Source organism: Lathyrus oleraceus, chromosome 1, assembly GCF_024323335.1.
Source record: "Lathyrus oleraceus cultivar Zhongwan6 chromosome 1, CAAS_Psat_ZW6_1.0, whole genome shotgun sequence".
Classification (NCBI taxonomy): Eukaryota; Viridiplantae; Streptophyta; class Magnoliopsida; order Fabales; family Fabaceae; genus Lathyrus; species Lathyrus oleraceus.
This window is the reverse complement of record NC_066579.1, coordinates 430,323,495-430,333,455: the sequence shown is the minus strand read 5'-3', so window position 1 is coordinate 430,333,455 and position 9,961 is coordinate 430,323,495. Positions and strand designations below refer to the sequence as shown.

At 38.4% G+C, this 9,961-nt stretch overlaps 1 protein-coding gene across 1 annotated transcript; it reads left to right on the top strand.

Annotated features, from left to right (window-relative positions):
* The first annotated feature begins 1,597 nt into the window (after positions 1-1,597).
* LOC127079792 (uncharacterized) lies at positions 1,598-2,841 on the top strand. The gene is made up of 2 exons (XM_051020161.1): positions 1,598-1,759; positions 2,151-2,841. The coding sequence occupies exon 2, from the start codon at positions 2,170-2,172 to the stop codon at positions 2,509-2,511; it is 342 nt and encodes a 113-aa protein (XP_050876118.1). The 5' UTR covers positions 1,598-1,759; positions 2,151-2,169; the 3' UTR covers positions 2,512-2,841.
* The last annotated feature ends 7,120 nt before the right edge of the window (positions 2,842-9,961 follow it).

Here is a 9,961-nt window from a genome sequence, read left to right as displayed (position 1 = left end):
TCCCTTACCCTTTCTCTTTGGTCGCAATACCATTTCCTTTCCAGGTTTCTCTGAGCGTTTCCTTTCCCTATCTTGGGATAAATAACGCGCAGTGGCGGCTCTGTGTGTGTGTTTTATTTGAGTCTCGCCGGTTGATTTTTCGCGGATGCGACAGCATGCAGCAACAAATTCCAGAACCTCCGACGTGTTTGGGAGATTGTCATCGACAAAGAGTCGATGCCTAATGGGATTATTCCGACTGGAGAGACTTTGCAAAAGATACGTGTCATCATTGGAGGAATCGACAACAACACATCTTAAATGAACTAACCATACAAGGTGCTAGACCAACTCAACATTATATGGCATGGTTTAGGTCGGTTACAACGCCACAATTTGTGTCTAAGCCAAGGTATTTGATTGATCCGTGCCAACGAGCTTCGTCATCATACGCCCAATAACAAATCCTCGTCCAAGAACAATGTCAACCCACCCAAACCCAACGACCAACCTTACACCATCACCCTACCATACACACCTAACAATCAAACACCCAACCTCACAACATATTTATGTCACACACCCAAACTCAAAACCAATAATCAAACCCTAACTACCAACAATCATACACAGCCACCACAATAGTCTATAGCCCAGATGATTCATACGATTCAGCGTCATGCCATCATAGCCCTCCACCAATGAACACCCAAACATCCCATTGCCACAACACCCAATCATTGTTTGGCTATAGTACACTTTATGAATCATTACTTCGTTTCCAAACCGATTTAATGTCCCAATTCGGGCAACCATACCGTCCACAATTCACCTAACCACAACGACCCAACTACGACAACATGAGCACCAAACTCAATTACGGGAGCGCCGTTGGCGACAACCCCTCAATTATTGGGGACAAATGATGACACGTCTATCAAATATCGTTGGACCTTCCACCGAACCTTCACACCAACCACCATTGGATCATGTCAGCACTCAAAGACCCCAAACACCTCAGAAAAATTATGGGAGACCTCGAAGACAGGCTAATGCATCTGGATGTGGAACATGGAGACGTTTCAATCGGGCGGATCACTGAATTTCATGTCAATTCTATGTAATTTTTCATTATAATATAATATAATTTTTATTTCCAGTATTTCATTTAATTAATTATAATTATAACATTTAAAATAAAATAAAAAAGAATATGAAAGGAGCATGCGCCACATGCATTGGCGCATACACTATGTAGTGTATGCATGTGTCAATGCATGTGGCATCAAGGCATGCATACGTCAATGCATGTGACGCCTACATACATTGACTTTGCATGCATGCACCTAGAGCATTGGCGTTTCCTATGTAGGTTAGTTGAATGCGTCAGTTCAACTGGCGCATCAGTAGAAAAATGTTATTATTTTGCTATATTTTTTGAAATTTTGATTATTTTGAGATTTTATTTGAAAAAACGGATTATTTTTAAAAAAAGTTTTCTCACCAAGAGTAATGTTAATAGGGTTTTTTGATTTTTTAGTTAATAAATAAATTAATAGAAAAATATAAGTGATGGAAAAGTTGTAGGTAAAAAATAAAAATAAAATGAATTAATAGTGATAGAAAAATAAAAATAAAAATATTAACCGATCGAAGTTAGAGAACTCAAACAGGCTCATTCTCTTGCCCTTCTTTCCAGCGCCATTACCTCCATTCCTTCTCCCTTCGCGCCGGCCTCTGTATTTCTTTCCCGTCGCCTTCGTTTCTCGGCGGTTCAAAGGTATGTTCTTTAGTTTCTTCCCTCCATTGTTAACTAACCGATATTGCTTAGATCCGAGTATATGGATTTTATTCAATATATGAATAGGTGTTTTTATTTACATATTAGAATCCACGAATCATGCACACCAAGTGTTTGTGCCTAGTCCCGTGTGAAAATAATTCAGACAATCGTGTTGGATTTTGAACGGGATTTCTTCTTCGATTAATCTCAATACATATATTACTTATAATTAGAGATGTGAATGCTCATAGAGAAGCTTTAATCGCTCTCGCTTGATTTTGTCTTGTATTATTGTTCATTTGTTTTAATTTTCCTTTAAAACTGTTGTTTTTTCCTGGTGAAAAGTGGGTTTCCTCTTGTTTAAATGATATGTGTTGTTCCGTTGCAGTTGGTGTTTAAGTGCTGAGATGGAACAAGAAGCAGAACAACCTGTTCAAATTCAAGGAGGGAGCTCAGACGGTTCAGAATCAGATCTAGTTAGTCGGGTAAGGAAGCTTCTGTTTCGCCGGATGTTGATTGGGATCAAGGATGGAAGATTCTTCTTGGGTAACTTCTATTGCATTGACAAGCAAGGGAATATTATTCTTCAGGATACCGTGGAGTATCGTAGCACTCGACGTTCGGCACCTTCTCCTATGGAACAGAGGTGCATTGGTCTTATTCTCATTCCTTCTTCTTGTCGCACGTCCTGTCATGTGGATTTCTCCGTAGATGAACAATTGTCACTTCTATCACTTAATGAAAAATGAGTGCTTCAGGGGTTTCATTGTTGATGGAATTCGAGATTTTAGTATGCCTGTGTTGCGATATAGGATTGTGGTAGTTGCTTAGTTTTTCAGTCATTATAGATAAAAGTGTGTTTCTGACATTCTGGTTCGTTTGTCCGGCGGTAAAAATGAAAGCATGTTTCCGATATTACATAGGTTCTCTATATTGTTGTTACTTTGTTCATGCCAATGCCTTCTTCTCCCCTCAAATCTTGTACTGTGATCTGTAAGCATCCTAAACTTCATGTTGCCTGTATTGTAATTGAGATGTTGAGTTTGATCTATCAAGTATCTACAAAACATTACTAATGATACTTGTACTGTTGGAGGGTACTCTCTATGTTACTTCTAATCCACAAAACGTCTCATTACAAAATTTCTCAACAAAGGGTATGTATATGTTTCCAATTGGTTTCATAACTCATTCACTTCAACTTAATTATGGAATATAGAAGTGGTTGCCATTTTTGGACTTAGCCTTTAGAGTCCAAAAGTTATCAATATTGCTAAAGTTGTATTAGGGGTAATCCATAAAAAAATAAAATTCACAAGTTATCACTAAGCTTTCAAGTGGACAATAATACAATTGACAAAAAATATCTTATTGTGATGTATACAAATTTAATTCAAGGGATGTTAACTACATTTGTGTCTGTATTATGCATTCTTTCTCCAATTTAAATTTTGTTATGTGAAAAGCAATTATGATATGTGTTTTTTAATAGAAAACAAATACCATATTGAGAAGATCGCTTAGGTTCACAAATCAGCTGGTGAATATGAATTAAATGAAACAGTGGGGTACATACAAATACTTGGTCAAATTAAGAATGGTCGAAAGTGAGAGGTCTTTAGGTTAGAATAATATGTACCTTAATATGATGTTTTCGTTAGATTTTTATATTTTTATAGTAAGGTTACAGGATTTCAAGGACCTAAAATATTTTGTTGAGGACATTTGTAAGAAATTACTAATGTCAGCAAATTTGTAAGAAATTACTAATGTCAGCAAATCATTTTTTTTATATAATTTGACGTCTATGCTAAAACCTTCTTGTGGATAAATGTTCTAAATGAGTTACATCATTTGTATGACGCAAGCGTGATGACGTCAGTATTCTCCAATTCTTGGATTCGACAATTTATATACCCTTCATTGATACCTCTCCAGGAGGTTCTGTACTGGGCTGAGTTGCGACCAATTGGGCCTTGACTCCAAGCTGAAATTCTAGTCCCTTGAGTTAGGGTCGACGAAGCTAGATCGCGGTTTGTTTTTGATCTCTTGAGAGTTGGACCTCTAAGGGGTTGTAATCTTCGTATATGTTTTCGTTCGAGTTTCGACAAACATTGTCAGGTTGATTTTATCAATCCTTTTAGAGCGTCGCACGTTTAAGTGATATGCATTCTTACAATGGTTATACCGCTTTTTCTTGATTTCATACCCTTTACTTTGATGAAGGATATCCTGGCTAATTTGTCCTTGACTCTTGGTATCTCTTAGCGTTGCCACATGACTAACATGAATGTCTTTAGGAATTATAGACATGGAAGCATTTGATGTTTTCCCCTTAAACCTAAATGTAATCATGGTAACATAGAGAAAACCTACATAACAATTTAAAGTATGGGGAACATCTCCATGGAGTATCCACGTGGTCGTTGGGTATTAGTCTCGGTCTTTATGCAATTTGAGGTTTCTTTCACGTTTTTTAGCTTCATGGTTCAAGGGTCCCTTTTGAAGGTTCAAGAAACACAAGAAATGTGGGGTTTGGTTTGGGTTTCAATTATGATAGATTTTCGTGACCCCAAACAAAAACTTAAAACAATGAACATAATGATCGAGGATTTTTATCTGGGTTCACTGTTAACTAGGCTACCTCCAGTCCACTCGTTAAACTGATTTCTCCTTAAAAAGAACTCAATCCAATAATCAAACTGATTACAAAAGTAATGACAGTTTGTCTAATTTCTTAAGAATTCTGGCCCAACTAGTCTCTAAGAAACCTGACGGTCATTGACTCCTTAAGATCCTACCTGTCGCATCCGCGAAAAAACAACCGGCGGGCTAAAACAAAAACACAAACAGAGCCGCCACTGCGCGTTATTTATCCCAAAATAGGGAAAGGAAACGCTCAGAGAAACCTGGAAAAAAGCATGGTCTCGCGACCAAAGAGAAAGGGTAAGGGAGTCGGTTACGCAAGGGGAAGGTATTAGCACCCCTCACGCCCGTCGTACTCGACGGGATCCACGTTCTAAAAGAAAGAAAAGGTTGCTAAAACATCACACACACACACAAGGAACGCAGGTGGGGTTAAGAGGAAGAGGGCTCGCTAGGACATCGCATCCTATGCCTACATATCTCGTCTGGAACGAGAATCAGAGCTACTGTAGTTCGGCTCACGCACGCCAAACAACACACCCATAGACACAGGCAAACATGTAGCCTGAATGCCAATCACTGGGCTTACATCAGCATCCGAACCAAAACACACGCACACTGGAACCCAGATGCCACTTGATGGACTTACACCGGCTTCCAAGCACACAACAAGCACAATCAAACACCATCAGGATACGGACAGCCAATCGCTGGGCTTACATCCATATCCTGACACGCAAGCTTAACAAGCAAACACACACAAAAAGGAAAAAAAAGTGCCCGGAGAGACCTCGCACGGTCTCCTGCCTACATACCTCGTCTGGAACAAGGATCAGGGTGATGTAGTTCCCCCCAACGGGGGAGAAAGACTAGCCAGACACAAAGGGAAGACACACTACCAGGGAGCTGTACTCGAGCCTAGTGTTATCATGCATCATTGCCCTATGTTATGGTTTCTACCTACTTGCACAACAGCAAGCTAATCCTATCCAGGAAGAAAGCAAGCATGCAAGCATCAACAAAACAAAACAAAACAAGCATTTCAAGCAAGTATTCACAAAGCACACACTATATCCAGTCAAGTGAGGCTCAAACAATGGGTTTGACTGCCGAGGCAAGTCATCTGTACAAGGGTAGTGTTAGCTCTTAACCTTGCCATTGAGGGGCTAAGGTGAAGCCAGGTGAAAGGTGAGTGAAGATTAGACTTCACAGCTCTTATCCCTGTCCAGGGAGAGCTTCTGACAAAGGAGTGTGGGTTCAGAAAGATGGAACGCTTCTACACTCAAAGACTCTGACACAACTGTACAAAGTACAAGATCTTGGGTTTGTGTCCCAATGCGTCAACACAGGGGTGTGAGCAGAGGGACGACTCAACAGAATAGTGGGAGATAGACTGCATATCTCTATGATCCACCAATTGCCTTAATCAAGGTCTTTACCTGCTGGGCACAAAGTTAAACAATCACAAACATCGCCTCTTAAGGAGGACTTCAGACAGTTGCCTGACCAAGTAACAGGCCAGGTCTTCCAGACTACATGGAGAATAGAAATTCTACCTCAATTGGTTTAAAAACCAAGCAGCAGCAAGCAAGTTCTCAAGGAACTGTAAGCAACTAAATGTACCTGAAATCAATCAAGTATCATCAGTACTCAGACAAACCAACAGTAAACAGCAAATGTTAATCAGTTAATCTGTATAGATAACACAAGTTAATGCACATAAGTGCAAGCTATGAGCTCAAACTCAAGCATCAAACCCTACAAAACAAAATCATGTTAGTGGACAACATCAAACAAATTCAATTTGCAACTTGCATTTATCTCCTTAAGCTTTTTGCCTTTCAACCTGAAAATCCACACCAAATGTGAGAAACAAGACCACTAGGCCAAGCCTAGGGTCCAAAGGGGATAAAAAATCAAAACAGCAAGTGAAATCTATCCAAAATCACATTCAACCAAATTAAAAGCAAATGCAATTGGTCCCATGCTCATATCATTCACCATCATCATTTCATGACCTAAAAGGTACAAACTAGGCAATGTGCAACCTCAAATGACCCAACAGAACTATCTCACTCAAAAGCATATCAAATCAATTCAATTAATTCCACAAAAATTCACACCTAAACAGGACACATTCAATGTATAGCATGTCAATTTTCAGCTCAATTGGACAAGAGGAAGTAGGTCAATGAAAATCAAGAAGTCCAGACAAAATTAAACAAGCTAACTCAAGGCATCAACATAAGCATTAACTTCCAAAAATCATAAAACAGTGACAACATATTAGAAATGAATGGGATCAAAACCATGATGTCCTATAATGTGTCTACAATGCTCACAACAAATTTCATCTTCATCCAATACCATATGAGAATTTCACAAGCAAAATGCCAACATGTGTCACACAAGGTTACCAAATGAACCAACAGGGAAGAAAATTATCAATCAATTAGAAAATGCAACCGAAAATTCCAGCAAAAATCACATGTTATCTTGACATATCAATAATCATTCATGCAAAAAATTAGAGCAATTCAATATTTCTAGGCCAGGCAAATAAAATCAGAAAGTTGACCTAGCTAGGTGTGACACAAATTGTCACACCTCTATTCAAAAAATCATAACTCCATCACCAAGTATCCAAAAATCACAAACACTACATGAAAATCACCATCAATATGTCCAGAATAAGCACAAATATTTTCATCCATTTCTTTAATGGTATGAGTATTTCATGAAGGTTATGGCAAACCATACAAAAATGTGACACATTGAATCAAACCCTAAGCCAATTAATTTTCCACATGTGCACAAAAATAATAAAATTCATGATTAAATTCTACACATCACAAGGAGCATTATAGAAAAAACCTCATCAAATTTGGACTAGAAATGAATGATTTATGATTTTTTGAAGTTCATGCATCAAAATGAAATAAAACATGAAAAAGAAAATGAAATGAAATGAAATAATGATGGAACGGCATAGCCAGGAATCGAAGCGAGGCTAATTTCAAACAGTGACGCGCGCACAGTCCTTCGCTAAGCGAACAGAAACCTTCGCTAAGCGAGTAATCATCTTCTCTAGTCCTTCGCTAAGCGAGTATAACCTTCGCTAAGCGAGCAAGCGTCTTCTCCGAAAAAAACGACGCACAACAACAGTACAGTAACGTCAAGAACAAAGTTGCACGAAAATCATCATGCCATATATCATTGGATTCGTCTTTCAACCTAGATCATGGATATGGAAAGCATTTAACCTAACTCTAAGCATATCAACGGGATCGATCGAGTTAAGGTTTGCACATCAAACTTCCAATCAAGATTTCTCTCTCAATACTCAACCAAATTCAAAACCACAAGCAACATTGCATTCTACGTTGCAAGATCTACAAAAGCCATATAATAGTTCATGCAATGGTGAAATTCGAAAAATCACCTTGTGGAGATTGCAGATCTTGATCTTGATGTTTCTGGTTCCAATTATGCAAAACAGATGTAGTTTGTTGATGAGGAAGGTGAATGGAGAAGCTAGCTTAGCTCGAAACAGCTCCAAGTGCAAGAATCATGAAGATGTCATTGTTGTGCAAGCTTTGGACAGTTGGAATTCTTGAAGATTTGGCCACGAATTCTGCAAAACAGTTCACCACAACCACATGTAGAGCATGGATCAATCAAGAACGAAGCAAATTGATGAAGATTTGGTGAAGAAATGTGAAAAAAAGTGATGAAGTTTTGAGAGAATTTGAGAGAAAATGGAGGGAAATTCAGTTATGAATCTTGGAGAATGAAATGTGGTTAACAAATTCTGTTATGATTAACATTATATACCAAAGCTTAATCCACTTACTAATCACAATTAGCAAAAATCAAGTGTATTAGTGAAAAATGAGCTTTTAAGTGCAATGGCAAAATGGTCCTTTCCAAATAATGCAATGTGACAGCACATGACAGTCCAAACAAGTTCTATTTGGCACATGGAGTGTGTTAGAATTGGCCTTGCATTCAAAAACCATGTATTTTGAGATTTCACCTATTTTCCCACCAATTTCCAATTTGAACACTTGAAAAATGACTTTTTGCCATGACCATTTTTGATGAAATTTGACCATGCATCATGAAAGTACATGTGAAATAGGGTTTGCTCACAAAAGATCACCCAAATTGGACATTCCATGTGAAAGTTATGCCACTTTGATTTTAGGCATTTTTAGAAAATGAATGGACCATAACTTGTCAACCATACATGAGAAATTCAAGTTCTTGGACTTTTTGGAAAGGTGAGAGCAAGATCTACAACTTTCATGTTGAACAAATTTTCATTTGAAGCTTTTTTTTGGACACGTAATTTTGTGGTGAAAAACTTTCCATTTTTGGAAACTTCCTTTACAAGTCACTTTCTATTTTTGGCAATTTTTGTCTGACTTTATTTTCTTCATTCTTGAGCTTTGACATGTCAAATGACACTTGTTTCAACATGAATGAAGTGTATCCAACTCTCTCCCACCTCCAAATCCATAAAATCAAGCACAGTTGACCACAGTTGACTTTTTCAATTGATAGATGAATTTGGCAATGCACTGATCAATCTGAGCCCCAATCTTCTGATGAAATGGCTCAAGGATGAAACCCTAGCCTCCATAATCTCAATACAATCATAAAATGATCCCCATATCCATCATAGACCCCATCTCCTTGCTATGCCCTGATTGGCCCGATGCAACTGATTAGGGTTGACTAGTGGTCAAAACCCTAATCTCAAGGTATATGATCCAACACTTGATGATGACAAACCATGATGATGATGATGAATCATTTCAATCAAGATGAAGACCAATCTTCTTTGAGAATCACAAAACCCTAATTTGGACCTCCACATCCTCAGATGATTAATGATCAGTCCAATGAAACCCTAGCTTGCACCATGACCTCCTATCTTCTGATCAAGACTTGGGAAGATGACTTGCAGAATGTAACCACATGATATGCAATATGCAATGCTTAATGACCTAAAAAAATGATATGCAATATGTTAGCTAGTCCCAAGAGAGGAGGGCAAATTTTGAGGTGTTACAGCTGCCCCTATTCAATCCACTGTGAACCTGTCGATATGAATAGCCTCGGCTTTCAGATGATCAGGATGAAGAGTGATTGAATACCAAGAACAGACGAACAATTTGCACTCTGATGGGAAATAATTAACATCGCCTGTCAGAATCGGCGGAGAACACAATCTCGAAACAAAAATCCGTCTGGTACGGAAAAAGTCGGCCTGATCACCGAAACAACAACGTCAACCTGGATACCAAAATAAATGGTAACACAGGGATAGCCATGGCCTGAACACCACATATCCGCTCGGGATTATTATTTTCTTTTTTTTATTTTTCTTGCTTTTCTTGAACCCCGAAATTTTTCTCTTCTTTTTTCATTTTCTTGAACCCCGAAATTTTCTCTGCGCAAATGATCCCCGACCACTGCATTTGAATCCCGTTCTCCTGTTTGCCAAAATAATGAACCCCAGTCGCCTGACGATAACTTGTGATCGCC

What these genes read in the sequence shown, in the direction of transcription:
- LOC127079792 (XM_051020161.1), top strand. Translation starts at nt 2,170, where the DNA reads ATGGAACAAGAAGCAGAACAACCTGTTCAAATTCAAGGAGGGAGCTCA.